General features: G+C 37.0%; 1 protein-coding gene across 1 annotated transcript in view; it reads left to right on the forward strand.

Moving 5' to 3' along the window:
- Positions 1-91: 91 nt before the first annotated feature.
- LOC126248533 (plasminogen activator inhibitor 1 RNA-binding protein-like) overlaps positions 92-27351 on the forward strand; it is an 84368-nt gene continuing 57108 nt past the window's right edge. Inside the window, exons 1-4 of the mRNA XM_049949591.1 lie at positions 92-440; positions 14808-14949; positions 15027-15209; positions 15294-15365. Coding sequence (XP_049805548.1) covers positions 170-440; positions 14808-14949; positions 15027-15209; positions 15294-15365 — 668 coding nt within the window. The 5' untranslated portion in view covers positions 92-169. The remainder of the gene's footprint in view (positions 441-14807; positions 14950-15026; positions 15210-15293; positions 15366-27351) is intronic.

The raw sequence follows: 27351 nt of genomic DNA on the forward strand, positions 1-27351 counted from the left end.
CAACGTTTTCATATTCTTAACGATATTGCTTTCATTTTAGTAACTTGTAGTGCTACGCTTCGTTCCAGATTTCCCGTGAGGCGTCGCAGCTGCAATTTAGTGTCAGGACCTCGTGGATGCAGTTGTGAAGCTCCCAGCTACAGGCGTCGCCATATTGTAGAGTCCGTGCATGAAATATATCAGCGAGATGGAAAATAATTACGGTATCACGGTAACTAATAGGTATAGATTGTTCTTGGACGACGATGAGGACCCATTAGAAGTCCTCAAAGTCCAAGAACAGGCTAAAGAAGCTAAGAAGAAAACTAAGGTATGCGAAAAGGAGAAGGAAAATAAGAGCAAGCCGGAATCAAAAACTAAGCAACCTCCACAAGTCCGAAAAAACGTGAGGGAACCTGTGCAAAGTGTGAAATCTGTAGATTCAGGGAAGATCAAAGAAGGTAATGTATTATTTATAGCTCTGTTCAGCAGTTAAATGGTTTGTTCGCGCGCGAGCGTTTATTAATGCGTATTTGGTTTTGGGTATACTTTCAGAGTGTGTGTGTGTGTGTGTCTTTCAGCCGTAATTAAGGGCGCAAAAAACAATTTAGGCGTAGGAATCCAGTTAATGCTGTGTAATTAGAGCTTAAATTGCTTTGTGAAGACATATGTATATATTTCTCACTGTTGTAAAGGTAGTACTGTGGAATGAATGTAATGCTTGGCAGTATGCTTGGATAAGTGTTGGGATAAGTGTGCAAGAGTCTGTGTACTTAAAGAATTTAAACGTTGAAGTGTGTTCGCAGCTAAAATTTCAAATTGTGCTGCTCGCAAGAGAATGGGCAGTATCATTTTACAAATGGCGATTATTTCTCCTCGTGTTGTTCAGAATTGAATCGCTGTCTGAAGTGTTACAAATTGCCGTAGCAAAACAAAGATTACATATATTCATATTTGGAAGATAGTATATCTATTTTTACGCCGCGCCTACTCCAAATAGCATCGTCACCATATCCGTTGTGGTTTGTATGTAAACACGTGCGTGAAACGGAAGTAAAAAGTAAGTACATGGTTTCAGCCGATTTTAGCGTAGTCGTACCATCCTGTAGTACAGTAAGAGACTTCTGTTCCGCTGAATACAATGCTACTAATTTTATGTTAATAAATTGATTACATTGCCATACCGTGTTATACGCAATATAAGCGCGTTCTCATCTTATTCGTGCCCACTGAGGCTCGGTCGTAAACGATGGATATGTCTACGCAATTCACAACGAACAATAACCTGTGTCGTTGATTTTTCGAGAGGCATGCCGCTCATATTTCTAATCCAGGTAACAGCAATTCGCTGTAGTTCCATTATTGGTGGCATTTTCGTGGTTAAATGTGATTACTGTTTATTCATTTTTTATTTCCCCGCAGTTTCAAGACCGCCTGAAATTACAAGTATTTTCATTTCGTTTGAGAATGTTCTGAAAATTGCGAAAGTGAGTATAAGCTGAGCTTTATATTAAAAAAAAAAAAAAAAAAAAAAAGGAATGATACCATCCCCCACTTGTAAAATTATTTCATCAACCACACAATACTTCCCATGTGACAACTGCAGTCATGTTTAGTGCTATCATTAACAAAAGTATTTGCAGACTGTGGTAATGGAGATTCTAAAAATGCCAGTCCAAGACAAGTAAATTTCACCATAAAGTCTCACTAGGTTGTGCTTAGATATGGAAGTCTGCTGCTAATCAAATATTTGTGAAGCTCTGGTAATACAGATTTTGGTTGTAGATACAGTTTTTCGCCTTTTATTAATCCTGTTCTGCTGTGCAGTTTAGCCATAATGGCTTAGTTTTCAAATTGCCATGTTCTGATTACTGTTAGGAAATCTTCAGATATAAAGTGCCAGACTTTCTGCCATTTTATTTGGATTTTAATGTTGTCAATGCCTTGTGTATATGAAAGTGTTGATTGAATTGCCCTCACAAGTAACTGCACGAGTTGATGCCCATGTTGTATAAAGGTGAGGGCATAACATCACAAATGGAACCATGCAGCAAGTCACTGTGTTCTTGAAATCAAATGTTAGGTTGAGTATAGCCTCACAAATGTTAATTTACTGATAAATGTAGAAACATGATGTATGTTCTAAGAGTCTTCAGAACTTCATTTAACTGTTAGATGAGAAACTATACAGTTAAGGCATTGTGAAGTATTTAGTGAATGGCTGTAGATCATTTGATATAGGCCTAATTTATTTTCTGATACATGGTGTTGGATGTTAGGGTAAACTTCCTTCCACACAGTTGACAAAAACTGTTTTGTTGTGGCTGTTAAATTACCGAGTGGTATTGTTAATTTGCACCACCTCCCCACTCCAAACTGTTAGTTAGAAATATTGTCTTTTATGTGAATTGATTATGGAACCTGTGTGGTGTGAAAGTGCCTGCATGATATTTTGTTGTGGCTGTTAAATTACCGAGTGGTATTGTTAATTTGCACCACCTCCCCACTCCAAACTGTTAGTTAGAAATATTGTCTTTTATGTGAATTGATTATGGAACCTGTGTGGTGTGAAAGTGCCTGCATGATATTTTGTGTGAAAATATCCAAATGATTTAGTGATAATGGGAATTGTGTGTGTTCTGTTAAGTTTCCATGTAGGTACTACAAATATACTTCGTTATACATTCTCGTAGAGAATATTTTTCTTTTGTGTTGGGCTACAGTGCCGTTTCTAATCCAGAATTTCTGTACCTTTTATTACTCATACATGTTTGATTGAATTGCCCTCACAAGTAACAGCACGAGTTGATGCCCATGTGATATAAAGGTGAGGACATAACATCACAAATGGAACCATGCAGTGAGTCACTGTGTTGTTGAAATCAAATGTTAGGTTGAGTATAGCCTATAATAGTGGTGATGTTTTCAATGTGCTTTCCACTTTGTGAATCACTCCTGTTGATAACCAGGCACAGACGATGGATAAATTATGGATGTCATCAAAACAATCTCTAGATTTTGTCCCTTTTGCTGTGGCACTGTAAAAGTAATGTTTACTTTGAAAGTTTATTAACGTTACTTGGAAAAGTTCAATTTTGGCAGTAACATATGTTGACATGTAAAATCATAACAAAGTTGTGCAACCAATGTCATCCAAATTGTTAGTGTGAAATTATTGCATGTGAGAAAGCTGTGGTTTATGTAAACTATCTTATCCATTATAGCTAATAATTGGTTTGTTCCACTCGATTCCAGGCTAGATATGACGGATATGAATTGTAACTTGTCAAAAATGCATCTAACTCGTAGCTTTTACTATGGGCTCAAGAGTTAATTGTACAAGGATACCTGTGATAGCAAGCATTTGCTATCATTCTAAGGGTGGTGTTGTATCAGAATACATTCTTCTATTGTTAAACTTCACTGTAGGTAGTGTTAAAGTACGTTGATACTAGTGACACCATAACAAATGTTACATGAAGTGTACTTACAATGTTGATACAAACATGCCACATTAAGTTCGTCATGTTATTGTAATTGGTAGTGGAAGAAAGGGTAGTTCATATAGTGGGCAAGGAGCAGTTTGATGAATTACTGGGTACCCTTGAGGTATAGTGCATCTGACATACCCATAGTGAGTTTCGGAATATGATCATATTGGAATATTTAAATGCTTGTGCCTTCCTGTGAACCTAAAACTGCCTGTCCCCTTCAGTTATGTGGGTGGACTACTTCAAGTTAGTGTGGTATCGGAGATGGCCTCTCCTCTTGGTTCCAATGGCAGAGTGGATTGCAGTGCAGCCTGATGTGTATGGAGGTTGGAAGGTGAAAATTTGAATTGACGAAGTCAACGAATGTGATTTGAGAAAACATGGTTGTGGTAACAACTTGAAAAGTAGTGAAACTTAATGTTAACATTCACAGCATATTGAAATATGCAAGGGGGTCCAACACATGACTTTTCCTTAATTTGTAATGCATGTTCTTTACTGCATTTTTCCCACGTGCTCAAAGCATTGACAGGCATCAGTATATACTGAACTGTCAGGCAAGATCGTGGGCTCAATGATTAACTGAAGATCTTTGAATTTGTACACTACTTAGCTTCACACAAATTTGTCATTTAGTCTGTGCACGTAATTTTAATTTTGGTGCATGCATTTGGATGCTGTTGTAACTTGTTAATATGAAAAGTGGTGCTCTTAAATCCTTTAAATGATTAAGATTTGCTATAGTTACATGAATACTACATGCTGTGTTTATTGTTAATAATTGGTTGTATTCCAAATAGTGAGGATGACGTGTAAAGGACTATCAAAAATTTTCTTTGTTAGGGTGGTGTTGCAGCATATATGCAAAGTAGTGAGACTCAGGCTGGTATATAAGCACAGATGTGTAGGCTATGGATTAGTGTGGCAACGTGACTTTTCGATGTGTGTTCGGCACGTGCAGAAATGTGAACTATGGCAGCAGAGGCAGAACACAGCCTGTGTGGCTTCTGTAAAGTACACTTGGCAGGCATTCAGGCACTGCACACTGTATGCAGCAGAGGTGCAGGACTAGGCATTAGCTAGGGCAGCTCTGTCCTGTTGTCAGACCCACACAGTTTTCCTCTATCTGCAACGTCCTCTTAGGACCTTTTGATTGAGTGCGGCAGCTGGCGTGTTCGCTTGATTGCGTGAATGGCAAAGTGTGCAAGCTGGCCATTGTGATAGAGAGTAAGAATGTTGTGTAGTTCACGTAATGTTTGTGTTGAAAAACAGGAGTTCTTATTAGTGGGTGTTAGTTGCATGTCAGATCATATGTTGCTGTGTACGAGATGTAGCTAACATATTGGGTTATTCTTAATACATAAATATTGCCATGTTCCCAATCTTAACAAAATGGATTGTATGCGAAGCACTTTGTCCCGAACACGTGTGCCAAGGGAAAAGCCAAAACAAAATATTCGTAAATGCCTAGTATCTTGGACTGTTTGAGACATCGAAACAATATTTTGGCAAATGATAGCTTACAAAGAAGAATATTTAACATGTGAAACGTTAATATCTACGGTGATACTAAAGCAACTGAACAGTTTTCCATGAAATAATGAAGGGTGGAATTGGAAGAAAGTTATGAAGGAATTACATAACTGCAGTTGTAAGTATTACTTATTATTTGGTTGATTGATGTACTTCATACACATTTTCAGAGTTAACATTTAATATTAATGAGGAGTACTTCACTGTAGTATTGGCCTCTCTCTTTCCCTCGTAAGAAAATCATTCATATTTCTACACATACTTGGAGCTGGTTAGTATTCAGTGGTCCCATTTCCTCCTCCTCAGTGAGATCACTTGATGTAATATTCTCAGTCCTCGAGCAGTTGAGGTATGCGTATAGCATTTACAATTTTATCCATAGTGTTCAGTTTACTCTCGTAAGGTTGTTTAATCACATGAAATCTGGAACATGGTGTACCAGATGCCCACTCCACAATTTGACAATTATGAGAAAGTAGGTAGTTAAAAACTTTGTCATTAGTAACTATGCATTTAGGGTAGGGTTGAATTAAGTTAGTTAGTAACAGAAATGCCTCAACAGCTACTGGAATCTAAAGGGGTCCAGAGTTCTGAATCACAGAACCTAAGTCTAACTTACACACTCGGTATGGACATTGAAGTGGATTTCAAGAATGCTGAGCCACTACAGAGCTCTTCTGTGGGCAGTATGTGTTGACCTGCAGAAACTCCGTTGCCCTGTTAGGCCTCTGCTCTGTCAGTGCTGTGTGTGGTGTGCCTATTAACAAATGTGTCCAAACAGGACCAACATGCTGTTAGTATTTTCTTTGCTGCTGAAGGACAAATAAAGACATCTGTAGGAGAATAAAGAATGTGTATCAGGCAGCATGTCTGCCAAAAACAGTTATTGTGGAATGGTGTACCAAGGGGTGCCACTGCTTCATGACAACATATCCCCATATTGCAATGCCATAATGCAGAAGTTACGTCAACTCAAGTGGGAGACAATTAAGCGCCCACCCTGTAGTCCTGATCTCTCACCATACAAATATCATGCTTTTGGGTGATTAATAAAATGTCTGAGGGTCAGCAAATCCTGTCAGAAGACTGTGCAGCAGACAATAAGACTGCTTCATGCAGCAGGACACGGTGTTTGGTAAAATGTGGATCTTCAATGTGGTGTGTTAATGTGATCATCTTGATGCTCACAGCAGTTCTGCCTGACTGGTGTACCGATTCTGGACTGCACAGCCTTAAAAATGCAAACTTTTTGATTGCTGCTTGTAGAACTTCCTGTAAGTTAATTTCCATTGGCATTGTTAGTGAAGTCATTTTCAAGTTTCTAAAAAGTTTATTACTGACAAATTGAGTATGCCTTGTATTTTGTTTGTTCTGTGACCATTTTGTACAGCAGTGTGGAACATGTCAGATACAATAACACATGCGAATTCATTTGGCAGCTTGGAAAACCCACAATGGCTGGATGGGGTGCGAACCCTGTTGCTCTCAAATGAGTCCAGTGCATTAACAACATTACTTTGAATATGTTCTGGGAAGGAACCAAATGTAATTAGTCTAAAAGGAGCTTACTTCATGTACAAGAAATATGATCAATAATACTTAGAGCATGAAGCTTTCACATCTAACAATAATAAATGAAAACAAGTGAGCACACAGCACACTTCAGAAAAATATAATGTACGAACACATGCTAACACTATATCTATTATAAGTATTCTTGCAACTGATTACCTTAACTGAGGTGGTGTACTGCCCTGCATCTGAAACTGAGGTAACTGGAAATCATCATGAACAGTATTCGGCCACAATCTCTCCCCCCCCCCCCCCTCACCCCCCCCCCCCCCACACACACACACACACAGCACATGTGTTAACAGATTAAGACATTCTCAGTGGTACTGTAGAACCACTTTTCAACTAGAAAGATTTTTAACTCTGCTTTAAAAGCTGTTTGTTTCTCCAACCTCTTCAATATTTTGGCATTGTGTTTTAAAGAATGACACCAAAGTGGCTTGATCTGCATATAAGGATCACAGCTGTGAATTTATAAGTAGGTTGGCTGTCTTGGTGTTATAAGACTGTGAGAATGTGTGTAGTAATTATTGCAGTTTGGATGAAGTCAGGCAGTGAGAGTATAACACTGGCTAAAGCAGATTTGGAAGCACATGTGAACTGGGCTGTGTAAAGAAGGTAAATAATAAGACTAAATGAGTGTTGCACTGTCTTTGACATGTTATTACCTAGTGTGGGTGCTTTTACAAGCCGAAGGAGGCCTTATTATTTGGTGTATTTCTTCAACTACTTTTCCTGTAACATTTAATTTTTGATCTGTGGATTGAAAGAGTATTATGAATTGTTCATATTTCCTTCAAAGTAAATGTGGCCATTAAAGGGAGGTAATGCATTATGAAAAGTGGGATTGCATAGGTATGCAGTTCCACAGAACTTCCTGGATTGTGTATGAGTTACATAAAGTTTTTGTTATTGACTGTAGTTACAAATTTGCAGAAGCTGCTGCCTGTGGAAGATAAAATCTTATTCAATCACTCCTTTCCAACAGTTTTCATACCCAGATCTTCCATTACAAAACATTTTTGGGACACTTGTGTTCCTGACTACTACCCTTGTTTGGGGGGGGGGGGTTGAGATTATATACATCAAAATCATATTTGATGTGGGTTGCTGTTTCAGTACTAATTATGCTGGAATATCCATTATAAAAATAGAAATAAGATGTATAATTAAGACGCCAGTGTAGGTGTTCCTTTGGTGTGCAGCAAATGACTTCAGGTAGTAATAGTCCCGTATATCTCCTCTTGAAATAGTTGGTAGTGTGGTGTTCATTGTGGTAGGTGTAAAAATGTTAAGTGGCACACCTGCCCATTTAATGGTGTATGTATGTTTGGCACACCCTGCAGTGAGTTTTTAAATGTAACTTCTTGCATCTCCCCACCATGAAGGCAATTACACTGTGAGAACCTCTTGAAGAAAGTCCCAATTAACATATCTTTGCTTTGTTTTGCTTTTGTGCTTCCCCCCTCCCCCCCTCCTTACATCCTAAGCATTGCACCCTTTCTTCATTGTTGTTAGTGCCCTCCATCTGATGTCCTGTTATTTATTATACACAGTTCTCCATAAATTTCTGCAGTTTAATTCTTATTTACTTTAAAGTATAGTGATGTGGAATAAAATTATATTTATCAGAATTTTCCTAACACTTAATCAAAACTGTATTTTGATCACCTCATTTGTAGACTTTGGTATAATGGGTATATAATGCAGTTAATATTTTGCTGGCAATTAAGTGTTCCGTTTCTAAATTTTGTGGCACCCTTCAACGGACTGGTGGTATTTCAGTTAGAAGTTCTTGTTAATGTAAACTCTATAGGTGTTGAGGGTATTTTGTTCCACTGGAAAAATGATTAAACTAAACTTGACTGTATGAGTTATAAGACTTAAATTCTGGTGAACCAAGTAAATTGCCCTATTGGGATTCTGTTAGGAAAACTATCTACGGGAATACATAAGATGACATTTGTCGTAGATAAATATTTGAAAATATAAGAGTGCTGTAGTAGGATTTAGCTTTCGCTATAGGTAAATTGAAGGTACAATCTTGATATGTAATGTTAAAATGAAGTATAGCGGGTGAAATTGGAATCCATGGTAAAGGTTCATGAACCACTTTTGTATATATTACGAAGGTTTCCTGAAGAATTAATAGTGATAACACATTCTTGCAAAGAGTAATACAGTGACCATTCACTGTTAATAATGCTATTTATTTACGCAAATAGCACTGTCGTTGGTTTTGAAGTGGCAGGTTCATCTTCAGGTGGTTGTTAACATCTAGAATACATTTGTTGTTGTTGTTCACGTTAACTGTGGGCTGTTTTCTCTCGTGTTGCAAAAGTTTGTTGCAGTGATGGTGCTCTACAGCATAAAGTGTGAGAAACTGCTTTTTTTTTTTAAACTGAAACTGTACGTAATAATGAATGAGATTTGTTTACATTGTTTTTGTAGATAGCCCAGATAAGTTTTAGGTCACTTGTACTTAACTTAATGTTGCACAGCCATGTGAACAGGAACCCGTTGTTTCAAAATGTGTAATGTGCAGTTTGTTTAAATAAATAACATTAATAACAGTGGCTAGTTGCTGTTTTCTTCTCTGCAAAAATAAACCTGCATTTTGTACACAGTCTCAATGTCAGTTTTTGACAAAATATTTTACTGATTTGCATGTAACACTGTCTTTTGAAAAAAAATTGTAACATTTTGAAGGAATAGGCTATTTTATTTTGTTAAAAATCTGATTTATAGTGTGGTTATTCTGAACCTGTAATTAAAACTAAAAATAATAAAATTAAGATTTTGTCATGTCTTCGAAAACACTTACTAGTTGAAACTTTGGTGACCACAGAGGCTAGGAGTAAGACAAAAGCTATATATATGTAACAGGAGTATTAGCTTAAGTTACTAGTGGTTTCCACACATTTATCTGCAGAAGTTTAATGAACTTAAGTAATAGTGGAAAGGAATTTTGTGACAGACAATAGTGGAAACCATTGGAAAGTTGATGTGTTTACAGTAGGGTGACCATTTGATCATGGTTTTAAGGGAGATATCATCTGAACATTTGTTGTAAATAATGTTTGTTTCCAACCAATAGCTGAATACATAGTTCCAATAGTAGGAATAAGAACACCATACATAAGGATCGCTTTATTGGTCCAAAAAGGGGTCCGATATTCGGGGTTTCTCCCGCAACCATTAAAAACTTGGAACACTGTTTGAAGAAATTTTTGGTAGGCAACTCCTACACTATAGGTGAATATCTAAACATAAACTGTTGCACCAACTTAAAGTAAAAATGTTAGATTTCAGTTTGACAGGATTTGTTGCATGTCAAGATTAGGTATTTTGGGTATGATAAATTTTTAAAAAGTGCACAACTGTTTTATTTGGACAGTTTTAATTCTGTAACTATTAGCACCTCCAGCTGACTGGTGTAGTCACATATCTTGACAATCTCCTGACAAATGATCAGTAAGGTGAGTATCGTATTCATGTGTTCTATGTTTTTTATGTTATACTTGACTTGTTCCACACCAATGAGAATCGTCTAATTCTTGCATCTATGGAATGAAAGCTGAATCCAATAATTTCAAAGGAGATTTAGTCGCAGTAAGTTCCAGCAGCACAACTACATCCCATTTTCTTGGCATGGGTGACAATTGAGAAATAAATATATATTTTAAAAAAACCTGGTATACTTCACTTCCTTTTACTCTATAAAGTCATACAGAATCATATTTTGTGATAACTCCTCAAACATCATTCCCTTGAGCCAAACAGTCTTCTTTATGTAGAGGTATCAGCAGAGAAAACTGGCAGTATCAATTATTACATGTAACTTAGAGGTATGTTGCATAGGAAATTTGAACTACCAATAGTACTTTGCGAGATTAATATTGACAGTGCTCTCTGGTGAAATATATGGGAGAGAAACAGTCACTACTGGAGCTGGCAGGATTGAAAAAAAGATGCTAAAATATGGGAGATTTTGGGAAATATGGAAGACGTGGTCATCTTGGTTTGTGCTCTTTGTCCTTCAAAAAAAACCTGGATTTTTGTGTTCCAGGAATAAGAAACGCGAAAGCTGCGTTGCGTGGTGACTACAACATAATTACTGTGACACAACACTAAGTTAAAGAATTGTCTTATAATTAAGAGAATCTGGAACTAGATTATTTGCTTGTGTTATGTTGAAAAGGTTTTCCAGGGCAACTTCTGAAAGCCTGCACAGTCACACTCAGCAGAATTTTTTGTTCATAAGATGTGACTAACTGCTGTGGTTGTTGCCAGTACTACTACTACTACTATTATTATTACGGTTTCCAGGTACCTCTTTCCTCAATTTTCAAATTTGATGGCATATTAACACTTCAGGAATCGTGGAGCATCATTATATTTGCCTTAAACAGCTTCACACGTTGCAGCTTTTCTGTTCTTCCAGGCCATTAATTTAAACCAGAAAAATTTCTATGAAGTATGCAGTTGATGCAGTAGAACACTAAAGTATTTGTTCTACTGCACACTTAAATGCTGCTGAAAAAGTATGACAAAAAAGTGCTTAAGCAGGTCCAACTTCAGTCTTATTTTAGTGCCTTGAATTTCATTGTAGCTTCCAAGGAATGTTCAGAATTTTTTTTCAATTGTGCAGCTTTACAGCAGGCTCGGTGCAGACAGTTGGAAGTGGCAAGTTAAGCCTGTTTCCTATATCACTCTCTATATTATTTTCAGATCGAGTGTGTGTTTACATCGAAATGATCCTTGCAGAAATACTAAAATAGTGGCTATTTGTTAAGAGTTTTTAACAGAACGTATTTTTGCATTTATATGGAAGACACTTGATATAGCATATAAAATAAAATTTTTGTGTTCATTTATTTTTAGTGCAGGAATTGCTAGGAACTATTGAATGTGTGCCTGAAATGCAGCTTCCATGGTGCTTCTGTTTTATTTGTGAAATAAAATAACACTGTAAGTGTTCAATGATGTTGTGTTTGTGAGTTGTCTCAGGGAGTTGTCTCAGGTTGCTGCTGTAGATTAAAATTGTTACATTTTAAATTTACAATAACTTTTATATTCATGATGTGTTTTACTGTCTAGTGTGGATATTGTTTGGCTGACAATACGGTATATGTTGTAATTTATTGCAAGTTAGCCTATGGCCTATAACCAGTGCTGTCTCGCTGTGTACAGTGTGTGTGTGTGTGTGTGTGTGTGTGTGTGTGTCATGTAACAGGTGGATACATATAGGTTATCAAGTGTTTGATCCACACTCAATCTTATGAAGTGAGATGGCACAGTGGTAAGACACTGGACTTGCAATGCATTTGGAAGGATGATGGTTCTAATTCCAACTGGCCACCCAGATGTAGGTTTTCTGTGGTTTCCCCTAAAAAAAATAGGCATATGCCAGGATGGTGCTAATAAGAGCCTGGCTAATTTCCTCCCCCCTAACTCTAGCAAGTCTTCTGTTTCTAATGACGTCAATGAATACAGTAAACCCTAATCTTAGTTCTTTTCCTTTGGGAAATCATAGGATATTTTGGTCACTTCTTACTTCTGTAACCACTAACAATGATGCGTTTTAGAGATATATGTCAAGTTGCACTATGGTACGGAATCCATGTAAAACTGTAACTTGCCCCCCCCCCCCCCCCCCCCCTCCTACGGCTACAGCTGTATTGACAGTGCAGTTCAAAGGTCAGAAGGTAGATGAGGTGAACCCATCTCCAATAAGTACGATATTGAAGCCCATCTTTGTGTTGAAGATAGCTTTACAACAGGCTGGTGCCAATGATACGTGAAAGTCGTGTCATCGGTGTGAGCCATTATTACTAAATACCTTATTAGATAATGAGGATTAGGTGTATCAGTAGTGAGTGGAAAATAGGGAGTAGGCTCCTCCAGTGAGTGAAAATGAAGAGGGATGTGCAAATTGTGAAATTGAAGTCGTCAGTGGTGACATTGTGTGTGGAATTCCATTCCACATTGTCAGTATCCTCACAAATACACACTCTCTGAATGCTAACTAAATGACAGAAGAAAGCAGTGCTAGTGCTGCATCTGGGGTCAGTCATTTATGTAATTGTAGTTCAGTGATAGTTAAAACAGTAGCTATGAGCCTGAAGGTTGGTTGGAACAATTACTAGACATGTTTTTGTTGGAGATGGTATACAGTTGCTCTCCTCACTTGGAACTGAATGACCCGGCCAGCCTGTAGTTTACTGTGGACTTCGATCAACAATGCAACGTGATATTTTCACATTAACATTGATGACAGTAGTGTATGGTGACTGATGAGAAATCCTTGGACTGACCAGTGATTGAACCTAATGTCTTTGGATCAGTAATGTAACTATACAAATCTTAAGTGCAAAATTGAATTTTAACTTGTGGCATAATGTTTCAGAGCTTCATAGTTTGCGCCATACTAGCAAGACTGCATAGAACTGGAAATAGTAGAATATTGGCAATCAACTGTGTGGTGTAGATGCGAAGTTGCAAAATATATTAAAACGTCACAACCCCTGGCAGCTGCAATGGGGCCTGGAACCATATTTATTTTTATTTTCTGTTATTTTTCTCTTACTATCTTCCAGTTAGATTTCAATTTTTGACGTAATTTGTCTTTCGGGTTAAGTAGCAATAATCTACACAAACCATATGCAAACATAAATTATAACTGCCGTAATTGGAAATTATATTAAGATTGTTGTCATTAATAGCATGTATGGTCTCTCATAGTATCTAGCCAATGACAACTAAGTTCTTGCAGTGAAGTAATTAATGACAATCAGCAGCAACCTGTAGTGACACTTTTTGATCGGACATGTAAAGTGAGATGATTGCTGAAGAGTGATAAGCTGTCATCACATGGGACGAGGCAGCAAATATTGGCGTGCATGACTGGAAATCCAATGTTAGACACACAGTGCCATTAGCCCATTGCACAAGCTGGTTGACATGATTTTGTATTCTCTGCGCTCTCCAGCGGCAATTCTTGACTTTGTGTCTCGCGAACCACACAATATGGGCAAGCATAAAATTTCTGTGTTTTCTGTACTAAAAAGCATGTTTCGTGTCTTGTAATATACTAGGTATGTTGTTCTGTCTGTAGTATACATAAATAAAACATCAATATCCATGTACATGTTGTAGTAAGACAAAGAAGAAAGGCACATGTCCACTCAGTAAGGACATCGGCTTATAAAAGTTCACAAAATTGGAAACTTGTCCATGAAAGTGCACGTAATTTATGTAACAATAATATTGTAGAAGGTTTTTTATATTGATTTAGTAAGAAAGTCTCACACTTTTATGAAACGCAGAAGTGGAAAAACAAATTGGATACAGTGGGAGGTGAAAAAGCTATCTACTGTTTCATATTGAGGTGCTCTACCAACTGTGTTAAACTGAAGTTCTATGAGGGACCTTGTATGTCATGTTGTTTCTGAACGCTTTAATCGCCTTTATGTTACTGACATTTAATTATAACAGGTCCTACAAAGAATGACACATATATGAAGAATCTTTCAATGTGTCATTGCCTTTGGTGCACTTCCATAACTAAACTTAAAACTTAGAAATAGCTGAATATGGAAGTTTTTCAACCACCAGTGATACTTCCTGTCATTTTATTATAACAAATTATCAATAGTGATGCATTCTCAGGACACTATGTGATGGCACTTAGTATATGTTCATAGTGTGTATAAAACCCTCCAAATATGGGCTTCTACAGAACAAGACAAATACCATTTGTTGTCTCAGAAGTTCTGCTTGTGATGTAGAGAGGATTCTTCCTTCATATTGGTTCTACTCTGTGTAGCACATTGCCAAAATATCACAGAACTTACTTTTTCACATAAGGAATGGCGCCTCAGCATGAAATAGCAGCAAGCAACATCGCGAAACTCGTAAAGTGCCACATCGTTAAGCTAACTCATCCTGTACGATGAGTGCTTTAGTGTGATACTGATCAGGCATTAACGTAGTTACATATGCCAGCCTTGGTATGTAATTAATTGGAAAATTTTTGCAAAATATGGAGGCTACAGAACATGAAATATGGCATTGCTGCATCTGCCAGCGCGGTGTTTTAGACTTGTACTTCCATAGTAGTGGCTCCCAGTACCATGTGACATTGTATTGGGCAATAAAATACTTTTTTAGTGAGTGTGCGCTGAGAGGTGAAATAATTACTTGATTTAATAAACAAAAGATTTGTTCCAGATCAGAAAAGCAAGCCAACTACCCAGCGTGCGTCTCAAGATAGAGATCAGAGGAATGTAAAGTTCAGTGACTCACGTGACCGAGAAGAACGTAATAACTGGAAAAATCAAGAACGAGGTGGTCAGAATAATGATTTCAACAGGTTGGTGGTGATTGGTAAGAATTAAAAGTATTTGGAGTAACTAAACACGCAACACTGAGGATAATTTTTTCTTGTAGGGAGCCAAGAGATCGTGATACTGCAAGGCCAGAAGGTACAGAAGGAAGATTTAGAGGTCGAGGTGGCCGTGGCGTATTCCGTGGTGGCCGCGGAGGTCCGCCTATGCGTGGAATGCGTGGTGGTCTGGGCTATGACACTCGTGGAAAACGTGAATATGATCGTCAATCTGGATCCGATAAAACGTTAGTATTACATTCATTTATCAGCAAAATTAAACTGCTTTTGGAATTTTGATTATTGTACTGTGACATTGATTCATATTTCAGAGGTGTGAAACCTGTTGACAAGAGAGAAGGTGGTGGCGCTCATAACTGGGGAAATCACAGGGATGAAATACAGTAAGTCAAAGAACATGGTCATACTATCCTCCTTCGTGGGTATAATTGTGTACTTGTCACATTAGCTCCTATGACATGAATCAATTTGCTTTGCGTAACATTTTGGCTGCAGGTTCCAACAGTCATGCTGGGTGTGTGTGAAACAACTTCTCATATGAATACTTGTAATTGCAAAATAATTAAATTTTTTTTCAGCTGCAACAACACAACTGGTTAATTGTCAAGTTAGTGGTAATGAAAACATTCATGTGGAGCTCCTTTGAGAATTTATTGCAGCACATAAAACTGCTTTAACATTTACTATTTTGTTTGGTTTTATTTCTTGCAGAAAATAGTGTTGAACCTTAATTTCTGACGATACATAAAATGTGAACATGGACGGAATAAAATAACAAATTGCGCGGAACTCTGAACTAGGAATGAATTTAAAAATTTACATAAAAATAAAATTCCTGTAGTTTCGTTGTACTACCCTGTATATTGAGTCATTGCTAGAATATCCCAGAAGGTTTTGCTCTTTACAGTAAACTTAAATTGAAATCACTATTTCCTCTTGTGCCCCATAGTTTGAGAAAAACATTTCTGGCGTTTCAAATAATTTGCTTGGAAATTAACTGGAATGGAAGAAAAACTTCGAGCAATTGAAATTTGAGAACAGTATAGGTAAGTTAATTTTTAATCTGCTGGAGAAAGGTAAGCCTCGTAATATTGGTTTTTTGCAACTAAAGTATTTGAAAATTTGAGCAGACATATGCAGTGGTTAGTACTTCCACATGTATTGGAGAGAGAAAATCCCAATCCTCACCCTATTTCATTTCAGGTTTTCTTGGGTTCTCAAAATCATCCTGTGGAAAGATCAGATGGTTCCTTTCAAGCTTTGTCCATTTCGTACTCTTGATTACTCTTGATTCCTGTTGATTCTGTGTCTGTGCAGGTTCCAATGATCCAGTCAGCTGGATTTCTTACCATTTACTTTCTTTCATTGTGAACTGTCTGTGCAGTTTAATATATCGTTCATGTCCTTAATTTTGAAGCTGCAGGTGACATGCTCATTTGCATTTAGGCACCTCTGAAAGATTTCATGGGCCGTGGTGTTATTGCATCAGGCATAATTTCCTGGCAACTTGTATGTCGGAAATCAATTTCCTGTAGAATGTTTTTCTACTGCTCTGGAAAATTGGGAGTCACATTCTAGTTTCACCCGCACACAAAGAGCTTACGTCTGTAACCTTGCTTAAAGATGACAATGACATGTACATGCCCATTAAATGTCAATTAAAAATAACTTATTTGATTTTCTTGTTACATTCCTTTAATGCAATCCTCATGATAGTTCTAATTATTCAATAAAAGTTTTCCAATTTCATACAGAAAAATTGGAAAATCGCCTGCTGCTGGAGCATTAATGTATTTCTAATGTTCGTGGAAATACGATGGGGGCACACTCACTGTGTGTGTGTGTGTGTGTGTGTGTGTGTGTGTGTGTGTGTGTGTGTTGGGGGGGGGGGTCCAACTAAAACATCCATATTTCTTTACATGCTACACGAATATGTAATAAAAATGGGGTTCCTATTAAAAAAAAAGTAGTTGATATCCGTTTGACCTATGGCAGCACCATCTAGTTTCCCCCTTAAAGCTAAACAAGTTCCGTTCTTCATAGTGTTTTCACGAGATATTTGGCCCGATTACGATCAGTGGACCACCCTGTCACTTCCAAAATCTCTTACTCCCTGTAGTACAGTTATATCTAGCATATGGTTATTAAAATTTGTTTGATACTTGCTTCTGTGGCGTGCATTTAATTTCAATAAAAGATATGTATGAGTAAATGTGGATTAGGGCACCGTTTGTTTTTCTTGTCTAATGAAGTTGGCAAATTTATTGATCTGCACCAGTGTGTAATGAAGCTTCCACCTGGTTCCAAATAGTTTGGGTTATTATTTATTACTTCGAACTTTACATTGCTGGCTCAAAAACAAATTAGTTTTTATCACATACTTCATGAATTTTAGACAAATGAGGTAATCTGTTACACTTAAGATAGTTTACTGCAAAATATTAATGGTTAGTGTGTTATAAGCTGTGCAGTTCATGTCTATTTGGAATATGGGTGTAATTTCCCTCCCCATTGTCAATCTGTGAATGCTATGAACATATGACTGGGTGATCTTTAATCAGTTTTAAGAATGTGAAAACCAGTGGTGAATGGTTGGGATACAATGTAGTAGCTCAGTGGAACTTCGTTCTTCAATGCTGATTAAATTTTCTTGTGGCGATGCAGGTGGTGGCCTCCACTGGTGAAATCTTGGCTGTTTCTTTCTATTTTTTAAATGTAATAGTTTGGGTTGCTCTATGCTGTATTTACTTTGAAGTAAGACAGTTTTTCTCACACTGATCCCTTTAAAGTCTTGTTGCACATTTTGGTACATAAATCCAGATTCAAGAAACATGCATGCATGTAAATACCTTTCTTTTTTTGGTTTCTAAGTGACCAAAATTCTAATCAAAGGAGATCAAAGTGGCTGAGGTAAAGGAACATTATGAATTTGGTAGTAGCAAAAATTTAATTGCTGCAGTAAATGCAAAATTGTGACAGTTAAATATGATACTGAAAAACTTAAATGGGTTGTGACTTCCAGGGTGTCATTGTGCCTCTCATGTTAGTACAATTTTATCAGTTAGATAACTGTTATACTGTTAAAATGATGAAGTTTTGGTAGATGAGTTACCATATGTTGGGTTTTGTTAAGCAGGGTTTTGTTAAACAGGGTTTTGCTAAGCAGGGTTTTGCTAAGCCATTGATAGTTAGTCAGTTAACTTCCTAGCAGCAGTTGGTGCCCCCAGTCACAGCTTATCTTTGGGAAGAGACTTAACTGTAGTCTTTCCGATTGTTAGTCTGTAAAGCTTCTTAGCCATTCATGATGTAGATTTAAGGGACACAGTAACATTTGATGTGCTGCTTGAAGAGGCAGTACACGAAGCAGGCCTGCAAAAACATACTATGAGAGTATTCTTTCAGATGGATCCTATGATAGTACTTAAAGCAGTTATTAAAAAATCAATGTCCAATGTAAGGAAGCATACAGCACTTTATCAGAGTAAGAAAATGCCTTGTAGTTTAAGGTGTGGCAGGTGTTTACAGGAGTGTGGGAACACAAGAAGTGGTGTACTTCAATGTTTGTATAATTTTGTTTTGTGACTTGGAAATGACACCTTTTGTAAGAGTGCTAATTTACAGAACAGATTCCCTTTACCACCTGTGGGTATAGGGTATCCACTAGGCACATGGATGGATAAGAGATCATCAATTAAAAATTTATTGGTTCTGTCTGTCTCTCAAGGAATAAAAGACATGTTACGCTGAGAGGAGGATTCAGAATATCAACAACACTCGTGTGAACATTCAGAATTGAGAAGGAAAGGATTTATTTTTGTTGGTTACCATAGAATGCAGTATTTGGGAGGGGGTAGCAGCAATGATAGGGGATGGAACAGTCAAGGTACCTTTAAACATAACTGCAAGTAACTCACGTTCTTGCCAATAAGGTCAACCATTTGAACATGGTTTACATCTTGGAAGCATCCCTGAGTGCTCAGAATAATCCATTTCCAGTCAGTCTTTCAGCCAGGACATACTGTGAGTATTTGATCATTGCATGTATTCCTGTCAGTATATGTTTCAATGCAGTGTTCTTCTTCATTGGCAAATGAAAATTCTTCATTATTTTGTCAGACATACATGTGTTCAGAAGTTTTTCTTTATTAGTAAGTATTTCTCTCACATAAGTTTTACTTGGTATTTTATGTATCGGGTTGGGTTGGAAGGGGAGTAACATGCTCAGCATATGCTTGTACATATTGCACTCTTGCTACAAAAGTGACAAAGCAAAATGTTAGATTTTCTATAAATCAAGAAAATGTTTTTGGTGATAATAAAGCAGTAAGACAAATTTATCAGCACTAACAAGAACAGATTTAATGCCAGGATCAAATTGTGTTTGTCATTCATGGTGTTAACCCCAAAGAACTGAGTGTCTGTCAAACCAGGAATGTATGGCTGCAGCCCTGTGGACCTGAAACAGTTGACCCAAATCATGGTAGGAAAAACACCCCAATCATCATTTCTGACCTGAACTACTTTTGCTGCACCCAAACTAGTTGCAGAAGCTTGTGAAGTCTTAGTGTTGTGATCAGACATACAGCTGACGATTAAAGATAACTTTTCTAGAATGAAACATGTGGAGATGTAACTTTCAGTGATCTATTTATGCTTATCTATTTATGTTTATTAGTGTTTCATTTCTAATTAAGGGTGACATTGTGGAAGATAGATTTCACTAATAGATTTTTGGTGTCCATTGCTGCAAACACGTTTCTGGAAATAAGACGAAACCTTTCACAGTCAGATCACAGTTCCTTTAGACATATAAAAGCCTATTAGTAAGACACTAAAATGACTGAAACGTGGTGAACAGTTATTAAGATGATCAGCATGTGCAGAGAATATCTTTATAATAAGAATTAGAATAATTCTTTGGAATGATTTTTATTGGTGAACTTTGAACGCCCTTATTGTTTTCATGAAGAGAAAACTGACTTCATAAGTTTTCAACGGGTCTTCTGATTTGTTTGTAACAGCATAAATATCATCTCTCCCTCCTTCAGAACTGATAGCAGTAACAGTTCATCCTATTTGAATATGGATGATTTATTGCTGTGACATTGTGGCTCGTGAAGTACTTCATCTTCTTCTTTCTTTGCTACCACATCACTTTCATTTGTATCGTAGGCTTCTTTCATTTTTACACATTAGGTTAGCAGAACATCTGTCCTTTGCATTATAATGCAATATGACAGGTGGGCACACAATGACAACATAATTTTTCCACATGGAAGCAGATCAGAAAAAGCAGTGTAAGAGTATATTCTTAAAGAGACAAAATGCAAAAGATCCCAATTGACTTCAAAACACAAACTGATTGTTAGCAAACATTTTTGTAAAGTGAAGGAACTTGAAATATCAACAGTGCTTCATTGCAAGTAATAAAATCTTCACACTTTAATCAACAGTATTATGTTTACTTTGGAGAACTAACAGTGGTTAAATTAGAAAATCAGCTTTTTACGATCAAAGCACATTTCAGTTTGTTAATTAAAACTGATTAACTTGAAATTTCCAGAACTGATGCCTTTTTGTGACTCCAGTCCAAAAGAATGACAGGACCCAGTTGTGAACTTGTTAGTGATCTGTTCGCTATGTAATTCACTTCTCAGCATTGCAGCATGCTTGTTATGAGTACCGGCACTGCCAGTTAGTGACACAGCTGCCTTATAATGGTCAAATTATAAGATAATAGGAACAAACTTCTGATGATGGGTACAGTTTCTTCAACTGTGATAGTAACACTTGGACAATGAAGATTTTTGGGTTGTCACTTTTGTTGCAAGGGTGCAGTGTTTAAACAATCTAAGATTAAGGTTGTTTTTGAATATATTAAAATCTTTTGTGTTAACTGTCAAAATAACAACGGATCTTTCACAAAAGCATTTAACAAACGGGACTAATCAGTGACTGTGGAATTATGCTTTGATGCTCAAAGTGAACTCCCACCAGTAACGACCTCAGCTGTATTTTAATAGTTCATTGTCACACTTTCGTGCTCACTGTATGCATCCCAAGAATGAAAGGGAATGTTGTAGAATGGCCCTAACCTATAACAGGAACTAGACAGTTTTGATGTTGGATTATCCATTCCCTTTGGGTCTGAAGTCCTCTTAAATGTTAGGTGTTCTCAAAAAGTTGCTGGTATCTGAAAAGATATTGCAATACCAAGGTTTTCACAAAGGGAACATATGTGACATGGAAATAATATTGTAAATATAAGCAAACCAATAAATTACTCAGTCATCCCCAAGAGAAGTTTTATAATACAATATAACACTACATTTAGGTTTGATAATATCCTCAGTTTGCTGAAGAGGAGGGGCTATGGGATTAAGGTTGGGTAGTTTAGCTGGTTCGTAGAGTATGTCTGAGTGTTTGTCAAACCAGGAATGTGTGGCTGCAGCCCCATGGACTTAAATCATAATAGGAAAATACCCCCAAACATAACTTCAGACTTGTACTACTTTTGCTGCACCCAGACAAGTTGCAGAAGCATCTAAATGAATCGGGTGGTGTCACTGGCTCACTTACCACATTAAATTGAGACAGCCGATGATCACCATAAGGGCATCAACAACTCGTGTGCATGTGCACAGGGCACTTCCCTCTTAACCCCTCTCTTGACAGTGAACATTTTGGGATGTGGCCATAATACACCCTCCACACTGCATGGTAAAAAACTCATTGAGTCAGTTATATTAGACACCTTGCATCATTTGAGAAGTCAGAACCATGACTCATCATACTGTGCTTCACATGTTGAATCACTTTTGGCCATTTTAGTGTTTGGCCCATTGGAGATGTGCAGCTTTGTGCCACTCTTAAGTATTAGCCTTTGTGACATACTTAACTTCAGATGTCCCAAGTGTCAGCTCAGAAACTGGTTAATATCAATCTGCATTGACAACAGTAATTTACATGGCTGCCATATAAACCATTCCTCGAACACAATGAGCAGTTCTTCAGGCAACTTCATTCACGGGGTGGTTATATCCACTTCAGTACAACAGTTCATTTCAGCCATTGTCCTGTTGACCCATGCTACCGCACTGCTTCCATACAAGGGAATGATGCACATACACACTAAGCAGGTAGCTCTTGAAACCTAAATGTATTCACTGTCATTACACTACAGTCAGTGATGGCAGGTCAGATGACTGCATGGTACCATTCATGGATGATCCAAAGCACTTCAAATTGATTAGGGGCTCAATAAACATTGAGTAATGTTCGGTCAGGTGAGCTTATTTCTGTGGCATTTATGTTTTGTTTTATTGGCATTTTCTTGCTGTAGGAGTTGGAGTAATGTTTTCATTGTTACTTATCAGGCAATTTTCTTCTGTAGCAATTGCAATTTTTACATTGGTGATTTTATGAATCCTTGTTAGTGATAATTTGTTTATATTATCACAGGTTCAATTAGCAGCATGAGACTTAGATTATTACATTCGTCCATTGCCTAAAGGATTAAATAAAGTGAGAACCTGTTAAGTGCTGACTGAGTGCTATTCTGGTCAGGTAACTCATGAAATATTAAATTCATTCACTTATTTTATGTGTATACAGTTTAAATATATTCCATAGCTGCTTAAAATTCTGTTTAATGAACTGTACCATAATGTTCTCAAGAATGTTCCTTTTAAATCTGATTTAAAAACTTCTTGATTTGGACCTCACTATGTCACTTTTGTGACAAAGCCCTACTATCTCAGATTAAGGCAATGCACCCAAATGACTGTACCCAAGTATTGCTCAGACAGGTTTTGTGTAAGAGCAGTGAACAAATAATTGGTTTCCTGCTCATTGTCAGGTGTTCATATGCATAGTGGAATGGCTCTTACTGGCACTTAGTGGAATTGGATATTTATTTATTCCTCTCCTCCCTGTTAGGATACATCTATGTAAAAATGAGAAATAATTTGTGAAATATGGACTCAAAATTGGAAAGCTGCGGGTCAATACATGTAAACTTTGGAAAATATTACTTCAGTTTACCGAATAATGTGCCTTTATTTCAGAGATGTTGGTTGGGTTCTTTGACAGGTAATTGATCCTGAGCCAGAGTGAGCCAATCCATTCTTTTCCAAACCTTGACAGTAGTCTTTCACTTTTGAGGGAAGACAGCAGTTGCAGCAAGTATGTATTTGTCCTCAGTTCATGTGTAGGAGATAATTTGTTCGGTTATTTTTAGCATGAAATAGCTGAAAGAAAATTGCTTTTAAACATTTGTTTTTTGTACAGTATGCAGGTATGTAAATTACCTGTGCAGTAAAGTACCACACCTGGTGTTTGGAAGTGATTGTTTAAAAAAGAATTGCCATAGGTGCTGAGAAATGGTAGATTAAATTAACCTGGACTCAGTAATGGACCGGAACTAAAGAATTTGCTTAAAGATCCTCAGAGGTTCACACACGAAAGGTAACTTGATGGAAAAAGACATAACACATGGCAGTGATGTGAATGTCATTACTATTTAAGCAGACACCTTGCATTTTATCAAATGTCTGGAGAAGGGAGGGCAAAGATTTGTGTATGGAATCAATTGCTAGCTATTAGAGGAAAAGCTTCTGAGTGAGCACAGCTAGCTGTGGGAGAGAGTGAAGTGAACATCTAATTCGGCAACTCTGTAAATTATGTATTGATATAATTATAATTTTCACATGGCTGTATTTCAGAATAAAAAGGAAAAAACCAATACTCATTCAGTGCTGGAAATTTTAAACTTACTTCAGTCATTTAATTTATTGTGGAAAAAGCAGGTATAAGTTCTGACATGCTCATTGAACCAGGCTTTCAGTTGTGTGTGGAAGCAGTAGTTTTAAAACAGTGGCATTAGATACAGGCACTTCACGAGATGTCTTTTAACTGAAAATATTTTCGAAAACCTTTTATTTACTTGCAAGCATTGAATAAATGAAACCAGTGTCAGAAGTTTACTTGAGGATAAGGTTAGCTGTAGGAAAACGTGCCAGACCACACCAATCTGAAAAAGTTTTCAAAAGGCCTGGTCTGGAATTGGTATTAATAAATTTGAAAGTGTAATTCATCACAGACAGACAGACTTGGATCAAGTTGATATGTCTCAAATCCTTACAGAGAGCAGCAGCTTAAAGATTAATATTGAAATTTCATATCTCAAGTGTTCTATTTAGTCAGAGAGCAATCTCGTGGAGTATCGTCACATGCTCCAGGGGCTACTCCTCCTGTAAGTTGGATGGAGCTATTGATTGCCTGAAAGTATTTCCTAGTATTAATATGCACAAGCACCTCAAGAAGAAAGTGGTGTTTGTGATATTTGTATTTGGCTTGACGTTGTGGATGTTGCAGTATGATTCAGTGTCCCATTCTGAAGCCAAAGCATGCTATTAAGATATCAGCATTCTTCCAAAACTGTGTAATTATCAGCTTGTTAATTTTGATTTAATTTGGCTTTTCAAAAATTAAAATATAGGTCATTTAGAGTTCCTGTTTCATAGCTTTGGCTGTATGTTGGATCCTACTTAGGTTTCTGAACAAAAAATGAAAATATTCAAAGCGTTGAATCATTAGGCAGAAAAGTAGGATTAAAATATTGAAACAATTCAAATAAGGATCATTCAGATTAAAGACATTACCAGGAATGGGATTGAGCAGATTGTTTCTAATATAATTAGGATATTATTATTATATTGAGTGAAAAGTCCCTTCAGGCAAATTGTAACAAGGGCTTGTGAATAAAGAATTCATCAGTGCTGTGCACCTAGTTATTAAACTGAAACTTGTAAATTATCTTGCTGGGAGGGTTGTAAAACTCGTGGACTGTAATAATTATTTATGAAAACTGGGAAACAAAAAAATATGTGATTCGGGTTGTATATGAGCATTGTCATCCATTGCCAGCGATAGTCTGTTTCGAAGAAAAAGAATTTTTGAAAGAACGTATTAGTTCTCACCACTTTGCCTCTCAAACGTTCTGCATAGTAGCTTTATAGCTTTTATTATTAAAAGTAATGCGGTAATTATTAATAAAGTTGATAAAAGTAATAAAGTTTCTGGGAATATTGGCCAAATCTGAAAATATTTATAATACTTCAATGTGGTCATTGATTCACCCCATCCATTTTCCTAAAACACACACAGAAAAATAAAAGCCATACTAGTGCATGATAGTGTTAGTTTAAAAGGAGCGAGCCCACTGGAAGAGTTGGAGGAACAGTGCCATTATGTACTTAACATGAGATATTTGTGTGCATGTGTTATTGAAGGGCCACTCACAACTAGATGGCAATTAAGACATAGCTGACAAAGTGGTAGAAGAAATGTTTGTTGGGCATGGTCTTACTGCTATGCTGTGTTATATTTGGAGCTTAAACCAGTGGGACAGTTATTATTTCAGGTTTTGCTCCAAATTGAGTGCTACTTCTGCAAAAGTGTGAAAAAGTTCTAAATTGAATCTGAACGACAGTAGCCTTGTTCATTTACCAAATTATTTTAGCTGTTGTTCCACATTACTTGCATTGTAGACAGTGTTGCTACGAAGGTGCAGGCTAGTTAGGTATTTTTCCTTGTGTATGTTCTGAAGGTGGACATGTTACGTATAGTAATTGTTTCATTGATCATATGAATTCTGTCATTATTGGATGGAGCAAAACATAAAATGCAACCACTCACCTATAGCATATCGATGATTGGAGTGCAGAAAATGGCATTCACACTAGTCTTTGAGCACTAGCTGCTCCTCTAGCGGAAGCACGCATGTGCGCTGGCTAGTTTGAACACTGTTTTCTGTAGAGTGTTTCTGTGCTCCGTGTGTACATCAATGCACTGCAGGTGAGTGGTTTTCTTTCCTACATTTTTAAATTCTGTATTTCATTGGTATAACAAACTGGTGCTAGTTACTTCAATTTTTAAGTTGTGGAAAAATTGCTTTGTGCAATGCTCAGCATCTAATCGCAGCTCAGCAACTGGCTCAGTGAGGCAATGCTCGTTGGTCAAAAACATTTTCATATCCTTGATGTTCTAACAATAGTTACTTGCCACTCACAAGGAAAACAGGGTAAGGGCCATCACCCAGTTTTCCATTAAGTTAGATCAGTGGAACAGGAATGAAAGTAAGCGAATAAATGTTGGCTTGTCCATAAATACTTGACTGTTTCTGAACAATTGGCAGAAGTTTGAGGTATTTTTGATGTACTTCATGTGCATTTTACTGTGTGATTTCCTGAGACGAAATGACTGCTCAGTGGTTAGCGTCGTGGCTTTTTAGTTTTGTGCCCTATGTTCGAAACACTATTATTTTGAGTCTTTTAACCCATGTCCATAAAAGGTTGGCACGTGAATGTTTCTTATAAAATTAGGGGATACAAGAGATTATATTAATTATAAGATTAAAGCTCAATTTGACAATGTGCCATACTCTTCTTATATAAAACCGCTAGATACTGTTTCCTTGCCAAGGATTAAGTGTTTTCAGGACCACTTTGTTGCTGAATGCGAATATGGGCTCAGTTTTACAAATAGGCTCCCATTTTTTGGCAAATTTACACCTATTGATAAATTTAAACATACAGCAATATCTTGTCTGAGTAGGTGTAGCCTGATTGCAAGTCACATGATTACGTCTCAAATAACACCAAAATGACATTAACTACTGTAATTAATTATGTTGTTACTTCATTGCTGACAAAAACAGTATGCCTTCATTCAGTGAGACTATAGAAATTAATCTTTAACAAAACAATGTTGGTCTGATTCTCTTCTGTATAGGTCTTCAGGATAATTGCATAGGTGTGTGTGTGTGTGTGTGTGTGTGTGTGTGTGTGTGTGTGTGTGTGTGTCACCTACCAGTCTTCCATTATCTTAGTTTCTTTGTGGAACCTCTCCCCTTAATTCTCACTGTAATTGCCAAAGTTATCTGGAAGTTTTGAGAAGTGGGTGTGGAGGAAATGCACTTTGATACATTAACACCCAACTTTTTAAAGATTGTCAACATGTTCTGCTCAATTTCTTTGTAGTTGTCTGCCTTACTATTTCCGAAGAAGTTTTTCGCAACTATGATATAACTACACCAGGCCAACAGTTCTGAATCATTAATGAAATTTGTCACGTTGGAATCATTGAAGAGCTTGCAAACCTGCAGCCCATCAAATATACCTGCTTCTAATTTTTCAGTATTCAGTGCAGGGAAAAATGTACATGTGTATTTGAAGCAGTTGCCTTCTTTATCTAGGGCCATAACACATGGCTGGAACAGTCGTAGTTCTAAATGCAATGGAGGGAGAATTATTTTTTCTCTTAACTAATGGCTCCTGAATGTTAGCTGCACCTACAGTAAGAATTTCT

This window comes from Schistocerca nitens, chromosome 3 (assembly GCF_023898315.1).
Source record: "Schistocerca nitens isolate TAMUIC-IGC-003100 chromosome 3, iqSchNite1.1, whole genome shotgun sequence".
NCBI classification, from domain to species: domain Eukaryota; kingdom Metazoa; phylum Arthropoda; class Insecta; order Orthoptera; family Acrididae; genus Schistocerca; species Schistocerca nitens.